General features: G+C 34.4%; 1 protein-coding gene and 1 pseudogene across 8 annotated transcripts in view; one reads left to right on the forward strand and one right to left on the reverse strand.

Moving 5' to 3' along the window:
• The window catches only part of LOC126754510 (uncharacterized), a 46477-nt gene that overhangs the window by 16934 nt on the left and 6219 nt on the right, over window positions 1–23324 (reverse strand). For 7 of the 8 annotated variants that reach the window (XR_007666298.1, XM_050466551.1, XM_050466548.1 and 4 more), the window contains 7 exons: window positions 21637–22546; window positions 21238–21580; window positions 20995–21178; window positions 2227–2340; window positions 2061–2161; window positions 1523–1620; window positions 655–847 (listed from right to left, as the gene is read on the reverse strand). Coding sequence is in view for 7 of the 8 variants with exons in the window: in XM_050466551.1 (XP_050322508.1) it covers window positions 655–847; window positions 1523–1620; window positions 2061–2161; window positions 2227–2340; window positions 20995–21178; window positions 21238–21580; window positions 21637–22546 (1943 nt within the window). In the remaining variant the exon portion in view is untranslated. The remainder of the gene's footprint in view (window positions 1–654; window positions 848–1522; window positions 1621–2060; window positions 2162–2226; window positions 2341–20994; window positions 21179–21237; window positions 21581–21636; window positions 22547–23324) is intronic. The other variant, XM_050466550.1, reaches the window with a different exon arrangement.
• LOC126754581 (adenosylhomocysteinase-like) lies at window positions 17263–19852 on the forward strand (annotated as a pseudogene).

Consider the following 23324-nt stretch of genomic DNA (forward strand, 5'->3'; position numbering starts at 1 on the left):
ATAACGAAAATCATTAAATATGATATGGGCCAATTCGTAGACCAATTTCACATACTTTATTCAATATTATACGTTCAGTTAATTTCGGTAATATATCATATATGTATATTGATTTATATATACATATATAGTATAAAGCCAAACGGACGTTTGAAAATCTTTGTTAGGTATAAGGGGGTAAAGGGACATACAGGCATACCATCATCAGGAAAGGATTTTCTCCGCATCACAATAATATATCGCGCTACTATACATCTCATGGTATCAAAAAACATGTTTACCATGTTTCATCAAAATATCTTCATTTTCACTCTCACGGATTTCAACTCATCATCCTGATCATTTACACAGATATAACGCTATATCTATCTTGAGTTTTAGGTGACACAAGCAACCGATAATTGAACAAAACTATTTATGTATTTGCTTTGTTGCAAGAGTATAAAAATTGAGGAGACGCAATTTGAATACGAATTGTATAGAATATTGCAAAATGTTTTCGCTTTTCTGTTTGCTGACAGTGTTAAAGCGTCAATTTTTTATACAGTACTCTAAACATAAGTGTTTGTTTAAAATGCTACGGCCTTAACAAATGATATTATGCGCATAAGATCGTTGCAATATTTAATTGTACTCGTACTAAAATGCTCTTACCTTGTGTTGAGATAACTCGAGCACGTGCTAAATCCGCTTTGTTCCCTACTATAATAACAGATTTATCTTTAATATAGTTTTCCTGCCACAAGTATTTTATAATTTCTTCTGCAACTCGGAACGATGATTTTTCAACTACAGAAAATACAACAACACATCCGTGCGGCTCATAAGTTGATAACGAGTTTTCCACCTATTTTTAGAAGAAAATATTAAAGTAACACAGTCAACGCTAAAAAAATATATATGTATGTATGTACGTAAATATATATATATAAATAATATAAAACTCTAATCAATTACACAACATTCGGCTGACTATGGAACGAAACTAAATTTTCCCGATAGATTTAGTGGTAATTAAAAAAGTAATTTCTCTGTTTTTCGAAACAAAAGTTTAATAACCTTTTACAAAACCAATTACTTCATAATCAGGTATGTAGACATTGCAAGTGAAGTTATCTCTTAAAAAGCCCAAAATTATATTGCCGTTATAACCAAAAATGGCGGCGTTGCTGTCGTTATATTTCAAACATTTTAAAACTCTTATAAACAGCGGTGGTATGAATTGTTGAGACCGAATCGGACTAAAACATTGAGATGTTTATGAAATATGCTTCTGGTTATGAAATATTTACCAAATTATTGTTGAGACCGAATCGGACTAAAACATTGAGCTGTTTATGAAATATGCTTCTGGTTATGAAATATTTACCAAATTATCTACGAATTTCCAAATATACATTCAATATGTTGATTTAATAAAATCGGCTTTCAGTATACCCACTTATATAGACTCATATTTAAGTATCGTTTATCATATGAATAAAGTGTTGCAAAAAATAAAAACCACTATGTTTTAACTTACGCTCATTTCCACTCTTGGATGATCAATGAATACCAACTCTGATTCTACGTCGTCCAACAAAACGCTCACTGTCTTTTCACCAAATTCGTCATCTACAACTCAAATAAAAGTATTTTTACTAAAAACATCACATATATTACTAATTAAATTAAATAACATTCACATTAATTATATTAATTTTTCGAAACTCGAGATTATAATTGTTTATTTAAAAAACACAATTTCTTAATCCATTAATTATTGAAATTTTCCACATTTCAGCAGTAAACAACGTTTCTCGCCTTTTGGGCACTTTTACATTACATTCATAACTGTTGATGTACTGAAACTGTTCACACAGCAGTTACAAAAAACTGACGGAAATTGAATAATTTTGTAATATCATCAGACAACAGATAATTTTTGACAAAACATAGTTTGAAAATTGTTATTCATTTCTAACGATCTTTTCTAATATCTATGAAGCTCCTTCTATAAACAGCTGTAGTTAGTAGGTTTCAAAGCTATTAATGATCATATTTTGAAATATTGTGCTTACCTAAACTAGCATCATAGGTGTGCATATATTCCGACGTCATGAATTGATTTACCAAAGCTGTTTTTCCAACACCTGAATCACCTAACATAACTATACGATAACTAGAGATGGAAACAAAAACATATTTAAAAAAATTTTGTCGAAAACAAATGCTATACAAACGAACCGTGCTGGTGGTGGAGGTTCGAGATCGTCCGAATGTGGTGATGAAGGAACCGAGTCTACATTAGCATACCCACCTCCACAGCATGATCCCTCGAATGGTGAACGTTCGCTTGCTCTAAAAAATTAAAACAAACAAATAACAATTACATATAGATAAGCGTAACAAAATAACCTATGGACTAAAAATTGTTAAAATGTGGGCATTACCCCGCACTCTAATTTGTTTGATGTAAATATCTCCTAAACCACTTAAGCAACAAAAACCAAATTCGCTCAAGACAAATCCCTTAGGTACCCAAACCAACACTGTAAAAGTGGATGAAATCGGAAGACAACCCCGTGCACTCCTCATATATGTAAATGTACTGTTAGAAACTACTAAGTAAAAGTGTGATAAATCAATAATTAATTACGGCAGAGCCGTACAATTTTTACCGGAGATGGTATTAGAAGGCTTAATAGGAGCCGGAGTAAACACGGGCCGATGGGCGTGGCACCGACAGCGTGCTTTACTGATAACAGTGTATCTTATTGCATAAAATGGATAAAATTGGTTGAAAACTTAACTAGGTCATATGACAAACAGATAGCATCCGGGTGTCTTTATTAAATATGATTGGTGGTGTGTGAGGTATCTTAATGAATCTCAAAAAATATTTTATTAGTATGTGACATGTTAATAGTTAAGAGATAAAATCGGGTCGATACCACCACCAACTCTCGTATACGAAATATGTGTAATTATTTTCGTTTTTCTAACTAACCTTATGTCGAATATGTCGGTTAGTGAATGAGTTATAGGTATTTATATACTACTGTGGGCTAAAACTAGTAAGACTTTTAAATTTCGCGCGAAAACCCATTCGTCGAAATATTTTTTTTCTAGGCTAGTACTACTGTGCCAAACGTCACATCAAAATAATCATTAGTGTTTAGTATATGCTTGCCATTCTGAAGTACACAAAATGCATTAGGCGATTTTTGCGATAAGTGAAATTGTTCAACAAAGAAGTTGTATTAATTTTTTAAAGCGGAATCAAATTTCGGATGCCGAAATGTTCAGAATGATTGAAAATGCCTTTGGTGATAATTATTTGTCTCAAGCAAGTGTTTTAGATTGATACAAATTATTTAATGATAGTCGAGAACGCGTTGACGACGTACCATGTACAAAACGGCCATCAACATAAATTGATGATTAACATGTCAATAAAAAAAGAATTTGGTGCTCGAGAATCGACGATTAATAGTTAGAGCTCTTACTGGCATCGTTGGAATATCGGAAGGATCAGTAAAAACCATTTTGAAAGATTATTTGGGCTTAATAAAAGAGAAAGCACGATTGGTTACAAAATTACGCAATTTTTTTCGAATAACTTCGTAGCCTTAACGCCTGTGAAATAATGTTTACCGACTACCAAGATGTCATGAAACGTATTAATACTGGCGGAAAAATACAAAAATAGCAAAGGTGAGCCGAAGTCGAAAAAACCACGTCAAAGGAAGTCAAAATCAAGGTTATGTTGACAGACTTCTTCGATTATCGAGGTGTGGTGCACTCCGAATTCCTGCCGACCGACCAAACTATTCAGAAAACTCAAACGACCGCTCCGAGGAAACCGTTTTAAGTCAATTGAAGACATTAAACGTGAATTGCTACTCGTATTGAAGGCTATTATTTATTATGAACAGATTTTTACAATTATTTTCTCATAGTAGCATATAAATATATACTATATATATATATACCTCGATTCTGATCCTCTGGTTGACGTTTTACATCTTAAGGCATTTCCCTGGTTTTGATTCTTAAAAGTTTCAAGAGTATAAAAGAACTTATATTAGGATCTATAATTTTTTTTATTTTCCAAAATATTTTCAATTTGATAACAAACGCGTGTGCCACATTATCCGCTTATAGTGCAGGGTTTGTCCGGAAAGAAATAAGTCTGAGTCGATTTAAAAAAAATGTATTGAACCAATTGTTACAATTATTGAAAAACTTTCAAAACTGGTTCCTTCTGCGTCGATGCTGCGCTGCCAGCGCAATTTCCAAGCATTGAAGGCTGCTGCTTAGATTCCCTTTCATCGGTCTTTTCAGGCAAAGAAACAAAAAAGTCCGGGGTTTCGCAACCCCGGTCCAGTTTCTCGGAGACAACTGACCAGCCGTTCGTTCGTTAGCTAGAAACCCCCTCTACCTAATCCAGCCGGTGCGCGCACGCTCTGAAGTACAGGCGCGGCGGAAGAAAATCAATCTGCAAAAGAGATGCTGTTAGTAATTTTGCTAGTGATTTTTTTGCTAGCAGGAATTTTCTGTTGTCGCAGGAAGAGCCAGCTGTAGACAAATGTGTAAACAGATGATATTTGGATCAATTTTATAATAGTTTTGTTCGCGTTGTTTTTTTTTTTGCAATATCTTTTTTATTTATTTAATCTGTTTTTTGTTTTAAAAGCCTAACAATAAGTTATAAAATCTTACATCTATTTAAAATCTAGGCAAGCTCAAGCAAGTGATTGATTGTTGCTCCTTAGTACGCAGGCATATCTCTTCTTTTAAGGCGTGTTTGATCGCAGAAATGTTCCAGAGCATTAGCCAAAGGGTTTGGGTGATCTCGGAGCTTAGATATACATATATTTAACTAGCTGTTACCCTGTGCGTTTCGCTACACCTAAATCGAATAAAACTCTTAAGGGTTTTTACTTTGTGTTTTATTTATTGTTGTAAAACTGTTGCTTATTTATAAAACATATTGGTACAACAACAGGTTTTTCCACCTGGCGCATAAATGAATAAGCACCTTGTGTTCCCACTCTCGAGCAGGCGACGAACAATTGGCCGTGGGAGAAGCACGGTTCTTCCAAATTGACGCCGCACACTTGAAACGTTTGCCATTGCGATTTGTTGATGGTCATCGCAAAGGCAAGACGTACTGGGTACTGCAAGCGCTTAAATTCAAACGGCATTTCCGTTTTAATCATGGGAATGCGTTGTAAGAGTACAACTTCACCTGCTGCCTTGCCATTTAGTATTGTTGCTTCAATCAAATTTGGCCACAATTTTTTGACTGAAAGTCTTGTGCCATTACACAAGGTCGGTGGCTTCAGATTTCGTAGAAGTATAATGGGGGAACCGACTTTCAGGACCAAACGATGCGGTGGCAGACCGGGGGGATCCAAAGAATTCAAGAATTCATTTGGATAATTGACTACTTCATCTTGATTTAAAACGCTATCAATCGATGTACATATATGTTGTAGCTTCTCCTGGCAGTTTTTCTTGACTGGCAAAATTGATTTCGTTGACGTGTACATTTTTCGGTGCCAATATTGCGCGTTCACTTAAATAATCGTGGCGTTGATAGTGTTGAACAATATTCGGAAATACACTTTCAATCAATTCTTCTTTCGATTGTAAAAGTGTACAAAAGTTGTTCGGCAATGTGTTCAAACCGGTATCATCAATTGGTATTTTGCCTTCGCCAATGTCCAACAACTGCTTCGAAAACGCCGCTGCGGATCGATCATTTTGCAGTTGGACTCGCATGTTGATGGTAAGAGTCAGCCTTTGAACATGTCTCCACAAAACTGACGATTTAAAACATACGTTTATTTCGTCGGGAGGAGTTGATCGAGGAATGACTGACAAAGTTTGCCGAAAATCGCCGGATAATAAGACTAATACTCCGCCAAAAAGTTGTTGCTTTTGGCGTAAATCTTGCATTGTTCTATTGAATGCTTCTAATGACTTTTTGTTAGCCATTGGGCACTCATCCCATAGAACTATTCCAGCTCCTCGCAAAACTTTTGCCATTGTTGAATTCCTCGATATGTTGCACGTTGGTGTTTCAACGGCTTGGATGTTCAACGGTTATTTCAACGCAGAATGTGCTGTTCGGCCGCCATCAAGTAGAGTAGCAGCGATGAGTGACGAAGCAATTGCCAGCGCAATTTTCTGCTGTAACCGTATAGTAGCAAGAATCAAAAGGGATCAGAAACGTTTTCCCTGTACCACCGGGCGCATCAAGGAAGTAGAATCCACCGGCGTTATTGTCAACCGCTCGTATAATCTTATCATAAGCATAAGCATCCTGCTGAATATTCAATTTGGTAATGTTAGCTTGTATGAAAGCACGCAATTCATTGCAATCGTATTGTAGTTCACGTTGAAGCTCATGGTCAATGACTGGGCGCAGTAATGCCAAGTTGCGCTAATGCCTTATTCACAATTGTAAGGCACAGATCTTCAACCAATATCAAATCAGAATTATACATTTGTAATGTACATATCGATGGCTTAATATAGAAAAGGCGTATCTACACTTTTCGTTACTTTTCAGGAGAAGGAAAAAACTGAATAAAACCTTAAAAACTTAAGATGCAAAAAACATTTCTATTGCAATTTTTATTCAAAACAGGTAACAAATTCAATTGTGGTATAATTTGTTATTATTTTTAATTTCTTTGAAGTTATTTGAGATAGGGCTTTATGTTATTATTTTTCTTGAAAATAAATTTAAGTTAAGGCTTTTTGTCGTAAGTTAAAATTAGGACAAACTTATATAATAATTCATGTTTGAAGTAAAATAAATATATAATTAAAACTAAAATATATATTTCAAGGCAGATGTTATTATACTGTTAACAAATTAGGTTTTATAAGGTAAATTATCATAAAAACTGTGGCAATCTGCTTGAAGAATTTTTTTAGATCTTGCAAATGGTCCCACTTTTTTTAGATATGGCTATTTTCTCTTTATAAAGACAATCGGGGGACACATTTTCAAACGGAAACCTCGATCTCTGTGGGAGTAACTGATATTCATCCGTTACATTTGTTTTAAAATAAATTGATCCTGACGAGTCATACGCCAAGGCTCGAAGCATGCTTACTGTATGATCTCCAATGCCCCTGCCTGCAATTTAAGAAAAGCTTAAGTATATATATCTAAAGAGTTGTTTCAGTGTGCAATATTCACCTGGTCGTATTGATGTGTATATCTTTGAAATATTTTCGAAATTTAAAAAATAATCATAACGCAAATGGTGCGCTTGTAGAGGTGCTGGAACTTTTCTAGATTCCTTAATGAGTTGAACAAATTGAGACGGCAAGTTTTTTTGTTTTTTATTTATTTTTCTCTCTATAAGGGAATGCGATGCATCACATTCCATTTGCGTATGACCACTTATTAAAAACTTCTGTTCAATTGTTATTTCGCTTTCCTTTGAAAAATTCAACAAGGCGTTAGACAAAACAGTATTACGATTTTGGTGAAAGCAACCATCCGAGTAAATAATAATGTGATGGGTTTCAGGCGATCGAGCATGGAAATACCTTAAGTGCTTAATAATACATGTAGCAAAAACGGAAGAGACTAAATTTCCAACTGTTTCGTTCCACACATAATTATCTGATTCATGCGTTACAATATTATAGACAGTAAAGTTATGTAGTTGAAGCTTAATTTTATAATATGCAGCACTCGCGTTTAGTTGAGGCACTAATTTAACTGCCTGCACATCCATACAGAATACTGCACATAGTCCGGATTCAGCATTTTTGATATCGTTTTGCTTTTCTGCACGCATTTTTCCGATTTCTTCTCTATGTTTTTCGTATAGCTCATCGGAAACATTATTAACTTTATGTGATACGCATAAATTGCACTGATCTTTTCTTGGCTTAAAAATAGAATAATTTAATTCCTTTATTAATTGCGTAAATATTGGGTACGACAATTTTAGGGGTCCATTTTCTTTTTCGGATTCACACTCGTTGACATAAAGCTTGTAAATCTCCTGGTATGAGGAAAAATCCGATTCGAAGTAAAACTTTTTGCTATCTTTTCGACAATAATGTGACTCCATTTTTGGCAACTCCTCTAGCCATTTTTTTAGAAAGTCACGTCGGTTTTTGTTGCGCTGACCTATAACTGATGACCGCTTAGCATTTTTGCGCAAAATTAAAGCTTTATCGGGACTGCATTGAGTACCGTGTTTACCGGCGCTGCTAATCCAATTTCGAACCATCTTTTCCTTTATTCCTAGGGTTGAGTAAAACATTTCACGGCACAGTTGTAATCGTTTTGAATTATGACTCAAGAAATATGATATGGACTGATTCCGTCTCGAATTTTCAGAGGTTTTCCTTTTTGTTTCATAAAAGCTTGTAAGACCTGCAACATACTGCCTCTTTTGCTCCCAGGACATCTCCCAAAACAAACTAAAAATTTCTTTTCGCGTGGACTCATTAAACGTCGAACACTTTCTCACCGCACTTTTTACACAAAATCGTGATGAACATGGCTCTCCTAATTGCCTAGAAGGTTTTTGACAAAGTCCTTTTTTTTTTTGATATACCCAAATATTCCACCCCTCCCATCTTTTTCTTTTATTTACATTTTGTTTCCATTCGGATTTGTTAGCAGTATTTTTGCTTTTTGGAACACCATCTTAATCAGAATTTTCTTTTGCACAATTCATGTTATTAAAACTTTCAATCAAAAAACTGTTTCCAACACAAAAACGTTAATTGAACTGACACAAAAAACAAAAACGTACCGACGAACGGAACGTAGCACAGAAAAAATGCTTATGCTAGACAAACTCGGGGAAATCCTGTTTTCTTTTAAAGTAAATACAAAAGCAAAACAATAAGAATAAGAATAGATACAAAATGTAGTGCAATTTCTGTTGTGGCTTTGATTGTATGTCTATTTTAAATTCAACTTTAAATGACTTAGGGCTTTTTTCTTTCAAAAAAAACTTCGAATGAGTTAGGGCTTTTTTTTATATGACTATAAATCCGTTATTTACGATCATAGCCCACTAATTTTTTAAGGGGAGGAGTATTTGACAGTGGTCTACCAGAATACATTAAAAACGCGATTTCGAAAAAAATGTAGATACGCCTTTTCTATATTAAGCCAACGATATATAGCAAGTCTGCGTCCGATGCTCGATTACGCGCCAAAATTAATAAGTCCTGTGTCATGCAGTCTTTGTACTTATTCCACAGTTATTGCGGATTTGACGGAAGGCATGTAGATATTATTATGGCAAATAGTACGCGTATTTGTTTTGGATGAGATGTGAGTGATGCGTCATGAAGTGCGGTGTCCCAATGCATATCGTCTTCTAACAAATGCAATCGCTGACATGCTTCACGATACGTCGCACACAACTGACCGTCAACAGTTTTCAAATCATCAAATGATCTTGGTCCGCGCACGTTGACTAATAGCAGACGCAAATAAAAACATTCGGCGTTGTTCGGATGGATGGTGTAAATGCGTCTTATGGCATCGGTTTTACGGACATTTGGATAACCGTCAACACGCTCCCCTTGCTTTCGTCGTTGAAATGATTTCGATGATGGATTTCAAGTGAAATATTGTGGTATTTCGGAATATAGCAATGTTCTTGCAAATTCATCGTTTTCACACAACTCGAAAAAGGTAGTTGTGTTGTCCCCGGTGGTCGTGCTAGAGTATGCATATTTGAAGTATATAAATAAAAATTAACCTAAAACTACATCTTAAACTATGTATTTTACCCACACACGCATATGCAATAAGACCAACCAACAGTGTATTTGCGAACCGCATGGAAGCACTTACGAAACAATAACAATACTCACTTGCTTTGTGTGTGTTGCACGGTCAGCAGAAAACACAAAATCGGTTCGAATAAATGTAGCAAATCGATGGAATTAAATCTGGAAAAAACACACAATGTTGAAACACTTTTTTTTACACACACCGCGCATTTTCAAGCGACAATCGAACCGCATGGCATCACATATGAAACAACAACAATATTCACTTTGTGTTGTACGCAGAATGTTAATCACGTTGAAATCTGAGAAAAATACACACAATGTTGAAACATTTTTTTTGATACACTCAGTGCATTTGGAACACTTACGTTTTGTATGTCTTGTTAACTTGACAGTCATCCATAGAAAGAACGAATGACAGGCAAAAACGATCAACATGCGATGTCAATGTTTTTTATTAATTGTAATCATCCGCCAGTTGTTTCTGTTTATTAGTAAAAGGCATTTGACAGGACTGCCAATCTTGCGGCAAACCATTATTTCATGAGAATTTGTATAGGCGGGATGTATCATTTTTTTTTTTTTTTTTTTTTGCAAAACGTGCAATGATACACACATTAAATTTCTTATGTGCACCCTCCCAACAGACACCAATCACCCCTGAAAATTTCATTGAAATTGGGCAAGCCGTCTAGGAGGAGTATGCGAACAGGAAGTTTTGCCACTTAATTTTATATATATAGATTCTGCTGTCTTCTACTTCTTTCTTTACATTAGGAATACCAAGGTATTTATGAATATTTTCATTACGCATGTACCTTGGTGAACACGTGATTGTTCTAAACATTTTTGATTGGAACCTTTGTATTATATCAATATTAGTATAAATCGGTTTTATGACCGCATTGGGGTACTAAAATATTGTTCATTTTTACTACCGGACACATTTTTGGTCTTAGGGAAAACGTAACATGCTTACACTTTTGTTCATTCACATTTATACGCCAGTTGGCTAGCCATTTTCCGACAGACCTTAAATGCTCGACTAATATTCTTGATGCTATTATGTGTGTGTAAGCTGTGTCATCCGCAAAAGTTGATGTTAATACATTATTAGGTGTAGGAAGATCTGCTGTATATATGATGTATAGAGTTGGGCCTAAAAAACTGCCCTGTGGTACACCAGCCCTTATCTGTCGTTCATCAGATATGAAATCTCCCACTTTTACCATACAAGTATATTGCCTATTTTTTAAATAAGACTCCAAAGTTATACACGATTCTAAAGGTAGAATGTTTTTAATTTTATATAAAAGGCCTCCATACCACACCTTATCAAACGCCTGAGCCACGTCTAGAAATAAAGCTGAACAGTACTCTCTATGCTCAAATGCTTTTCTTATTTCGTTAGTAATTCTATTTACTTGCTCTATCGTGCTATGTTTTTCACGAAACCCGAATTGGTGCGTTGGTATTATATTATTTTCATGGAGGAAAAGAGACTTCTTTGATACGAGTAGTAACACTTTTTCAAATATTTTAGAAAGACAAGGTAAAAGACTGATTGGTCTGTATGAAGACGGCTGTGTTCAGTCTTTCCCAGGTTTATCTACCAAGATAATCTGCGAATTTTTCGATGAATTAGGATAGTATCCGAGATTAGGAATTGCATTGAAGAGCAAAGAGAGCACTTCTACAGCAATACTTGGTAACTCAATAAGCATTTTTGGGGTAATATTATCATGTCCTGGTGACTTTTTTGGTTTAAGTTCTTTAATTATTCTAATAATTTCAGATGGTGAAGGCTCGAGTGACTCTTTAACTGTGTTGGGTAAGCTGGACAACTCCTCAAAGTTGTTCTTTGGGCAATTTGGTTGAAATACCTTTTCTAGGTGATTTGCAAAACAATTAGCCTTTTCCTCGTCACTTCGAGCCCAATTTCCACCCATGTCTCGTATAGGCATGTTGGAGTCGGTTGGTGGCTTCATGGACTTTTTGGCTTTCCAAAGGGAATTTTGCTTGCTTGAATTTGGATACAGCTTTTTTATATACATTTCGGTATTGAATTCTTCCTCACATTTAAGCGTTTTTTTTAATTTAAGTGCAGCAAATTTCAATTGAAGCTGAGTGGAAGGGGAGCGATTGCCGATCTGCCATTCACGTCTTGCACGCCTTTTTTTCTTTTACAAGCTTTTCTATTTCTATGTTAGTGATTTTTCTGGGATCTCGCGGCTTATAGTTTTTGTATGGTGTTGCTAAGACAGCTGCGCTAGTTATTATATCATTGAGTTCTCTTATGCTTTCCTCAATATCTCTTCCTGTATTTATTTTGAACTCAACATTAATGTGGCTACTCACGTATTTTTTATATTTTAGCCAATTCGTTTTATAAGATATTAGACCCACTTTTGGATCAACGAATATGGGTTGTTCACATAATTTTATTAGTACAGGAGAGTGATCAGAAGATAGATCAGTAGATGTATCAGCTGTTATGTGCGATTTATCTACATATATTTTTGATTACAGAAAAATCAATTAAATCTGGTATTTTTTTACGATCACTAGGCCAATATGTCGGCTTAGCAGGAGATATAATGTCAAGGTTATTGTGCCGTTAGCATTCCATAAACAAATGTTCAATACACTCATTTTTTACTTAAAAGAGTTTGCAACATTTGGTTTTGTGATTTGATTATCTCTTGAATCATATTTTGTATTGAAGCCCATAATTAATGGTTATTGGGAAATCATTGAATCCACGCTCACTTAAAAATTTTACGGATTTGTCTGTTGTCTACAAAGTGCTTATATGACCTTGGCTTTATTTGAAAAATGGTTTCAGAGGAGTTTTGCTTTAAAAAATGTATCTTATCAATTTAAAATTTCTTAAAACTGCAGGTAAAAGAGTTTCTCCGTTGCGAAAATCTTCCCGAAAAGGCTAATTTACTTATAGATAATGCTCACTGCCACCTCAAAAAAGGAGAGTTAAAGAGTACAGATGGTCAAATATCGGTAATGTGTGTTCCTCCGAATTGTACTGCTGTTATACTGCCCATGGACCAGGAATGTCATAAGACTTACGAAAATGAACCACAAAACAAGCCTTTGAGGCCGACGAGGAAAATCAGTAGACGAAGCTCTGAAAAGCATCAGCTTGAAAGACGCATTATGTTTTTTATCTAATGCATTTTCAAAAATTGTTTGACATAACAACCGAATGGGATAATGAAGAAGGCATCCCTCTTTCAGAGTTACGTTTACAGTTAACTGGAGATACATAAAAATTCACACCATTTCAAGTTTGCTTCAAGAAGTAAAACCATTACAGAAAATATCCAATTCTGAAATTGAGCAATGGATTGTTGAACCTGCTTTGGAGGCTTTCTTACAAAATTCAGTTCACTGTGCCGATAATGATAACTCTACTGAAGATGAAGAAACAAATTACGTGATCCTCAATACAAAGAAAGTTACGTTCGCGGAGACAATATCAGCATTCAATATTTGCCTAGAATGAGCGGAGCAAAACAACACTTTCTTAAACGATGTTATAACGCTTCAAAGGCTCAGAAGCAGTAGTACTGAACAAGCGAGCTTGTACAAAGCAATTAAACATTTCAAATTTATTTTATTCCACATAATACTATATGCACATACAAATATATGTATGCATGTATGTATATTTATCTAAATATACTATCATATTTAACTTAGGGATTTTTGAATTCAAATACATATAAAAGATATATATTTTAAACAAAAGCATACATATGAAATGCAAAATAACGTATCATCAAAAAATTCGAAATTGCGTGTCTTATTGATTACGCTTCACTAAATCAAATTATATACATAATATTACATATGTTCAACATTTTCAGGTTCTGCGGTCAGATATAAACCAGTTTTAACCAATATTAAAATTTTGTTTCACTCATGTTCTATTTTATTTCGTGTTTCATTCATGCCACTGTAAATTTCCGAAAATGTTGTTACGTTATTTTGCATTTCAGGTGACGATATGTAAGATTCGTTTATTTTATATGAAAAAAGTTACTTGGTACTAGCACCGAGCTTGGATCGGAGGATCAAAAGCCTTCGTAAGTTCTCGAAGTTTTAAAAACCATACAATTTTATGTGAGAGAGGGAATATGGAATCGCATGCTTTATTACGTAGATTGAACAATATAAAAAAAGAATTCATACTTCTTGAATTAACATTTCAAAACTGTAAGCAACGATTTCTAAATATATCATTGCAAGTGCTGCTTATATACAATAATTTATTTTTCTTACAATAATCTCTAAATATACCTATGTGCATTGTTTTGTTTTTGTTCATTAAGATTTTTTATTTTAAAGTTAAATATATTATTAAATATCATTACTAAAATCTAAATATGGTATATACTTAAAAATATACATATGTATGTATGTGTATACATTACATAAGATTTTTTTAATTGATTAAATTGTGAAATTAATTGAACGAACTATTTAATTTAACGAGTATCGGTTAAGAAGTGGGCAGAAAATGTTTAAAAAGTGTGCGTTACCTCTAATCGATTTGGTGTACATATCTTACAAGTAAACTAAAGATATATCGACCATACTTGCTAAGGTGAGTTCATACAAATTGAACTACTCGCCTGGCACCGCTCACCTTTAGGTGGAGTCCTCTGGCTCAGGAACTATTTAACAAATTTCAACGTAATATTATGCAGTAGTACTTGTATCATTATGTCACGGTGTGAAATAACCACCTATCAAAATTTTACATTCTATATGATTATTTTACTTTACAGTAAATCACAGGTCAACTAAAAAATTTCTGTCACCCCATAGAAAACACATTTTTTTGGCAAAATTCCTTTTTATTCAATATAGTTCTGTTCAAGGTGATACACTGATTATGGCGACCCTCCAACTTTCCGTTACCAATTTTATAGTAAGATCACCTCTTCATTTGACGCTTTGTAAACTTTGTAATAGTCACTGTTCTTCCTTTTTCATTGTAATCAATAAAAATTATTCCATGCACAGCCGACTGGTGGGTTTTTCCTCGCTTTGGCCGTGTTCGGTACACTCGGATGACTATCGATTGGTCTTTGAAGTAAATAATAATACCATGCTTCCTCCATTGTCACATATCGACGCAAAAAAATCGTCGTTGTTTTAAAAAAAAAAATGTAAGCACCAACTTTGCTCAGAGCTTGCTCCTACCCAAATTTTTGTGAATAATATCATATACACATTCAGTTGATATCTTTAGAGTGCCTGCTATCCCGAACAACTTCACTTTATGGTCATCCAAAATTATTTTGTTAACTTTCTTGATGTTTTCGTCCATGAAAACTTCTTTTGGGCGTACACTGGCTTTGGTGCTTATTACATTACGTCTAAACTTAGCATATAAATCATTGAGGATTGGTTTTCCTGGGACTGTGACAGGAAACTCGTTATCAAGCCAAGTTTTAGCTTCATCTGCATTTTTCTCTTCAAAAAGCCGTATTTTATCAACACGCGAAATTTCTTATTATCAATGTTTACCGCAATAACAAAAGTTGCTTCACTCAAAATTATATAACTCAAAAACTAGTGATCGGACCAAATTTATACACACCGGGGATTTTCAAGCCTGCCGATACAGAACATGTGGACCTCAGTATTTATGGCTTTTGGTAAATCTGTGAAGTGACTTAATGGAAGTCAAAGAGGATACTTTTACCAAAAATATGGTTCCACACTTACCTTCGCATACTATTACTAGAAAGATTTTCGAACTACCGAATTACTCAATACAGTACAAACCGATCAATATACATATGAGATACATAGATAGATATAACCTGAAAGTATTGTTCAGATTTCTGAACAGTTCTTAACGGCTACAATTGTAAATAAGATATTTTTGTAAATCTGTATAGAAACAGATATAATGTTACATGTCATGTTACAAAGTCGTAAATATAAATATGTATGTACAAATACCAATTTCAATCACCACCGTAATAAATGTTCATTTCGGTTATATTGATTAGAGACTGTAGTATTTATTGCATGCAATGTAAAGGATCGCAAATGACCCTAAAATAATAATAGACAAGAAATACTTGTGTATGCCGTTGGGAACATTTATATTTAAGATATATGTATGCACTCTGCATGTACTATTACTACGTGAAGTTAAGCCGCCGTTCTTATTTAACATTTTGGTGAACCCTAAGTTTTTTAAAACACGCGAGTTAAAAAAACGAAAAGTTGAAGTGAAAGTGAAAAAGCGTGCTAAAAACAAATATTTTTTTAATAATTTAAGGGATGGTAGGTACTCTTTATTTGACAGCGTACTTCAAGTTAAGCGAACTGATAGCTATAATTCAAGAAAATAGTGAACTCTAGACACCATAGAGAGATTAATAAAAAAAACTCGTGATACTGTCCTTGAATTTATTAGCCAGCACAAAAATGAAGAGTTAAGAAGTAAATTCTATGATTTAAGAAATCGATTTTACAAACTTAAATTAAAATCTATTAGCAAAAAAAAATGTTGCCTCAAGTTGACATTCCCATTTTTTCAGGAGATTACGTCCTGGGGCAAACTTTTAAAGAATTGTTTGAGCAACTCGTAGTCTCTCAAAATGTTTCAGACACGTATAAAATGTGTATTTTAAAAACAAAATTAAGAGGAACGGCTACAAGTTGTTTTGCAAATTTGCCTTCAACCTCGACAAATTTTTCAGTTGCCTGGAACCTTCTTAATAAAAAATTTACTAATAAAAGGTTACTAGCAAATACTTATTTCAAACAAATTTTGGATGCACCAATAGTGACTGAGACTGCTTTTAGTGTACGAAAATTTCAAGAAAAAATTTCTGAAAGTACACAAGCATTGGAAAGTCTCAGTTTGTCTGCAGATAATTTGTTACAAGCTTTATTAAACTATACACTTGTGCAAAAATTAGACAACAATTTAAGACTTAGGTATGAAAGTTCCCTTAAAAACCCTAAGGAAATACCTACCTTAAATTCACTACAGTCGTTTCTGAATCAGGAAGGGAATGCACTAGAAGCAACACAAGCTTCAAAAACATCAGCAATATTTCAAAACGCAGAATTTAAATGCATAATGGGATGTAATACTTCACACAAAATATTTTATTGTTATAATTTGAATGCTCTTTCTACCCAGGACAAATGGGATGCAGTAATGAAAAACAAATTATGCACCAAAATGTCTTAAAACGGGGCACAATATAAAGGAATGTAAAGGCGAAAGTTGCTTCACTTGTCAAGGAAACCGTCATTTATGGCTCCACAAAGATAAATCCTCTAAAGCGAAAACACAATCATTAAAAATACGAAAAATGGGAGATTAAAAAGTGATTCTAAACTACAGCAATTATGGGTATAAAAAGCCGTGATGGAAGAATAATAAAGGCACGTGCCTTATTAGATAATGGGTCTCAAGTTGACCTTATAAACAAAGAACTTAAAAATAAATGAAAACTCCCTTCCAGGAGAGAATCCATTATTATTGAAGGGGTTAGACAAAACAAGATCAATACAAAAGAAAGAGTTAGTCTTCAATTAAAATCATTAATAGATCCTTTCGAAACAAACCACCATTGTAGTACAAAAGATTGTGTCCAATGTGCCCACAAAACACATAAAAATCGAAAAACTTCCAGAGAATATAAAACTGGCCGACCCTTCATTTGGTGTTCCGGGTAAAATTGATTTACTATTAGGTGCGGACATATTTTTTGATTTGTTAAAAGAAGAGAAAATATATATTGAAAACGTTAATTACAAACTGCAGAACAGTGTGTTTGGGTGGTTTATATACGGCTCAACTAACATAAGTTCCAAACTACCGCACTGTGGTGTTGTAATATATTTTGATAAAAATCTAGATAATCAACGGAAAAAGTTTTGGAGAATAGAATCCCTTGAAGGATGTGTTAATAAAACCAAAAAAGAAACACAATACGACAAGCACTTTCGTAATAATTAAAAAATTTTCTGCAAATAGTAAACCTACCGTAACCTTTCCATTCAAAAAAGAAAATATAAGCTTAGAAGTGTCTTCTTCACAAGCAAAAGGAAGATTAATCTCTCTAGATGGAAAACTTAAAAATAATAAACTACAAAAAGAAGTAAATGCCAAGTTCCTTTTGAAAATATTAAAACTGGGACATTGGTACTTTTTAAAGAACAAAATATTCCACCATTGCAGTGGAAGAGAGGACGAATTGAAAACGTCATTTTAAGCCAAGATTGCAAACGTAGACGTAAGGATAAGCAATGGCACATCGCAAAGAGCGATGTACATTGTTTACCCTTTTCCTACCAAAGAAAAAATAAGTAAATAATAAAAAGAGATGCGGTCGACTCGAACTAAAAAACAAGAAAAATAAAAACCTTATATTTACTTTGTTAAGCTTACTTAAATATAAGTTACTTTAAAAATATTTCTGGAGTATTTTTTGAAAAAAAGAAGATCTGTTGGGTTAACTAGGATAGCGTGGAATATAATTGTCCACATCGATTTATCAATACTCGGTTGAAAGGCACCTAATTTCAAATTCAGTAAAACATTTGATATACGCAACGATATTTGAAGGGAATTTAGTGAACTCAATGATTCAGCAGCAACTCAATGATTGAACAGCTTCACAACATCATCGCGTTCACGGGGAGGAGGATGAAAAGGAAGACTAGGTCAGTGTTACCCTTCAAAGGATCATTATACTACTCCTTGTTTGACCTGATGAATGAAGAATACTTATGGTGTATTGAACAGACCTTACTGTTCTCAGATAGTCAGCTCTTGAACTTGATTCTCGATAATGGTGGTGAATTGACCAACTCAGTGCATGAAAAGTTCCCACAATACCTGAAGGGCATCAAGGATTTGAGCAAAGAAACTACAACCGGTGTACACAATGTATATGAAATGATGAGGGAGAGACGTCTCGGTGTGCCAGCCATCAATGTCAACGACTTGGTGACCAAGAGTAAATTCTATAATCTGTATGATTGTCGCGAGTCGCTAATTGATGGTATTAAACGGTTGCTGGTTATGTGATATGGGCAAAAGTTATGCATAAGCTCTGCGTAGTTTCGGCGGAGTCGTTATTGTCACCCAAAATTCTATGATTGCTTTGCAAGCGGGTATGGAAGGCTATGAAGTAACCACGATGGAGCAAGCATACAAAGAAGCTACCATCTTCATATCAAAAACTGGTTGCAAGGACATTATTACTGGCGCACATTTAGAACACATGCCTGACAATGCAATAATTTGTAATATTGGTAATTTCGATTGTGAAATCGACGTCGCATGTTTGAATGCCAATGCCAAGGAGAAGATTAATAACAAACCCCAAGTCGATCGTTATACACTATCCAATGGTAATCATATTATTTTGTTGGCCAAAGGACATCTGGTAAATTTGGGCTTCGCGCACGGTCATCCCAGCTTGAGATGTTAAACTCGTTCAGAAATCAAGTGGTGGCACAAATCGAATTGTGGACCAAGGCTGACAAATACAACGTAGATGTGTCTCTGAAAAGTTCCGTGATTAATTTCGAAACACTTGGACTTAGAATGACATCATATTATGCATTACGGCATGAATACTGACAACCTAATCCTATTAATTGCTGGTGCAATCATCGTAACAATAGTCCTACGACACATCTGTAATTCAGCAAGGTACGCATATCAAGTAGGAGAATATATCTTACGAAATTAATTATTAATTTTCGTAAATTAAAATTATATTAAAAATTTAAAATGTAGTACAATTTAAAAATAGCTTATATTAGAAAAATTATTACGAGTTCGATCCGCCAATCTTGTAAAGAAAAATGTAATTAAAATGCCCAAGATTTATAAATACTTGAATTATTTAGAAGTGTAATCACTTCAACGTGGGCAGTTTGTTCAGATTTCTGAACAGTTCTTAACGGCTACAATTGTAAATAAGATATTTTTGTAAATCTGTATAGAAACAGATATCATGTTACAAATATTTATGTGCATTATCGCTAATACATACAAATACAGTCGTAAATAAATTGGGTTGTCAAAAAAGTCTTGCTTTCAAACATGGAGCAAAATAAAGAGAAAATACGGCATATTTTACAGTACTACTACGATAAAGGCAAAAATGCATCTCAAGCCGCCAATAAAATTTGTGCAGTTTATGGACCCGATACAGTTTCCATTTCCACCACATAACGATGGTTTCAACGTTTTCGTTCTGGTGTAGAGGTGGTCGAAGATGCGCCACGCTCCGGAAGGCCTGTCGTCGAAAATTGCGATAAAGTCGCTGAATTGGTCGAAAGAGGCCGGCATAGTAGCAGCCGCATCGGTGAAGAGCATGAGTCATCAAACCAAAATATACATATATATGTATATAATATTCAAAAAAAAAAAAAAACAAATATATATAATATTCAAAAAATACCGCAAGTCTTTTTCGACAACCTAATAAATATGTATGTACAAATACCCATTTCAATCATCACCGTAATAAATGTTCATTTCGGTTATATTGATTAGAGACTGTAGTATTTATTGTATGCAATGTAAAGGATCGCAAATGACCCTAAAATAATAATAGATAAGAAATACTTGTGTATGCCGTTGGGAACATTTATGTTTAAGATATGTGTACATACTGTTGGTATGTACAGTAGATTAGTATTAAGATATGTTAGGATAAGAAATTCTAAAAATAAAGGAGATCTTGGCAACTTGAGCTGAGTACTATTTTATGCGTGTAGTTCAACCGCGCTCTTATTTAACAAGTATATTGACCAAAAAATACTTGGGCTTCGCCTATTTTAAACAAAAAAGCAGCCAACAAGTGTTCGTTGTTAACGCGATCACCTGAACCAAATTTCAGTTCGGTATCATAATTTAAGCGTTTTATATGGCAGTGGTCCGATTCAAGAACAAGATATATCAATTTTTACCCAAGTTATTGCTTGCATATAGGACGAAAAGAAAAAAGTTTCAAACCTACATGCATACATATATACATACATACATTTCCCCAAAAATATTAATATACGCCACACAGGTTATAAAAATGATAATTTGTTGTTACTAAGATCGTACTGAGTTGTTTTTTAATTCAATACCAAGTTTTACTTTATTACAATCGTATGTTGCAAAGAGTAATAAAGGTTATTGATTACCTGCTATTAGTAGAGTTGACGCTGGTGTTACTGCGCGACCGCCTTGAAATAATGGAGTCACCACAGTTCACTACATTGCCCTTGCTTATTGAGAAGTGCCTTAGGCGGTAAAGATCATCACTAGCCCGAGGATTATATGGACGTTCAGGTAGAGAACATACACGTGGTCTTATGTGATCTGGAACTGCAAAAGAAAAATAATACAAAATTCTTACATATGTAAGTCATATGCATGTTAACAACCTGGTAGTTCAAGGAAATTTGATGTTCGACGTTGTCGTCCGCGGTTTGATGCTTGAAAAGCTAATGGCCCAATATCATCGTTGGAAAAGACAGATGTGTTGGAGCACACACTTTTCATAGACTCCCGTGAACTACGGCGACTAGCTAAATATGCCAGACCGCCTTTAGAACTACCCCTCCGCCTGAGCTTATAGCTTGTGGAAATTGATTCTTCTAAAATTTTATTCTTATTTAGAACACATTCGGAGTCTCCAGTCAAATCACTGGTTGATTTACGGTGCTGCAGTGATGCCGCACTGTCTGAACAGGTACGATCTAAAGTAGAGTGTGAACTGTGTAATACCTATAGAAAACTCATTTATATTAATACTCTTCCAGATTTAAACGACTTATTCTAACCTGATAACAGGGATTGGAAGTTATATTGATAGCGTGTCTTCGATGTTTACTTCTTCCCTGTAACTCAAATGGGGTCGCCTCTTTTGATACAAATCCTTCCAAAACAGAATCAATTTTTGATTGCTCAGAGAAAGATGTGGTAACAGTAGCAATCGTACAATTAGTTGTGTCATTTGAGTCACATGACAGCTGTGTGCTCTCCGTAACACACGAATCTCTTTTCATATAATAATTATTACTAATCAAACAATGCTGATCAATTTGAGATATTTCCCACTCTGGCGGCTTCATCTCCTTACTGTTTTGCTGACTTTCATATAAATTAGAAATATTTTCTAAAGGTGAGGAACGCAAAAGTGGTTTTGTGTTCTTTCCTTTTGCTTCACATATTTTTGGTGAGGTTGGTATTCGTGATGATGTGCCGAAATGTTCAATGGTATTTATTTCATAGATTTCGTTAGAAATTTCATCTTCAGGAGTAATAGGTTCGTAGTATTCAAACTTTTTATAAGAGTAATCCATGACTGGGCTAATGGCCTCAAATACAAATTTTCTGGGTGAGTTAGGACTTCGTCGAGGTGAGGATGTTCCTGGACCGCTAAGAAATGTTCCAGAAGATGGTGAATCCATTGAGTTTTCGTGGGATGAAATTCCTCTCGGGCTATGTGAACCAGAAGTCGGTGTATGATAAAAGGATGGTGTTGAAGAGGCATCATCATAACTATCATTAGCATAAGTGGTTGTTATTTTCGGACTACGTGGGTTTTCATTCATGTGAGACAAATGTACACCTCTACTAGCCATTATAAACGGATCGGAGTATGAGCTTTGAGATCCGTGGGGTCTCCGTGCGGATGGACTTGATGGTGGTTGCCTCATTGAATCATAGGAATTAATATCGGGTAAACATCTAGGTTTATAATAACGGTGATTAGCAAATACGTACATGAGAAGTACGAGTATAAATACGTTCATAAGTAAGTACAACACATAAATGAGTAGTATTCATCATTGACCTTAGTATATACAGAATCACCCACTTAAGGGGCTATACCAGTGTGACACTTTCAAAAAAAAAATTTTTATTTGCTTTTTCAATAGCTTATATTTTTATAAATATCTTGTGAAATCGGGAAGGTCGTATCTTGCATTGTTTTTGGATGGCAGCGTTCTAAAGAGCGATCGCTCAGATCGCACATGCATAAGTGAAACTTTAAGCGCGTTTTTCTCGAAACGATATTTTTCAAAATTGCTGGCGTCATAACTCAACGAGAAATAAACCGATCGACTTCAAATTAAAACAAAGTATTTTTGAATACATTTACTATACAATGACATTTACTATACAATCATCTTTTTGATTGGTTGAAAATTATCAATTTGGCATTAAAAGTCGACCATTTTTTACCTAAAAAAAGATTTTTTTTCAAAATTACGCCATTTTGTTAATTTCAGTTTAGTCATTCATTCAGTCATTGTATAGGAAATATTTTTAAATTTAAAAAACTTTTCAAATTTTTTTGTTTCAGCTACTCATACGGCCGGAATCACGCCAGCAGTTTGGGCACTTTTTTTGGCACCTCCGAAGACAGCCCATAACTCCGTTATTTTTCAACATTTTTGTAAAAAACAAATCTAAAAATATACCTTATTATGGTCAAAGAAGTTCGAAATATTCAATCGCATAC

Source organism: Bactrocera neohumeralis, chromosome 4 (assembly GCF_024586455.1).
Source record: "Bactrocera neohumeralis isolate Rockhampton chromosome 4, APGP_CSIRO_Bneo_wtdbg2-racon-allhic-juicebox.fasta_v2, whole genome shotgun sequence".
Lineage (NCBI taxonomy): Eukaryota > Metazoa > Arthropoda > Insecta > Diptera > Tephritidae > Bactrocera > Bactrocera neohumeralis.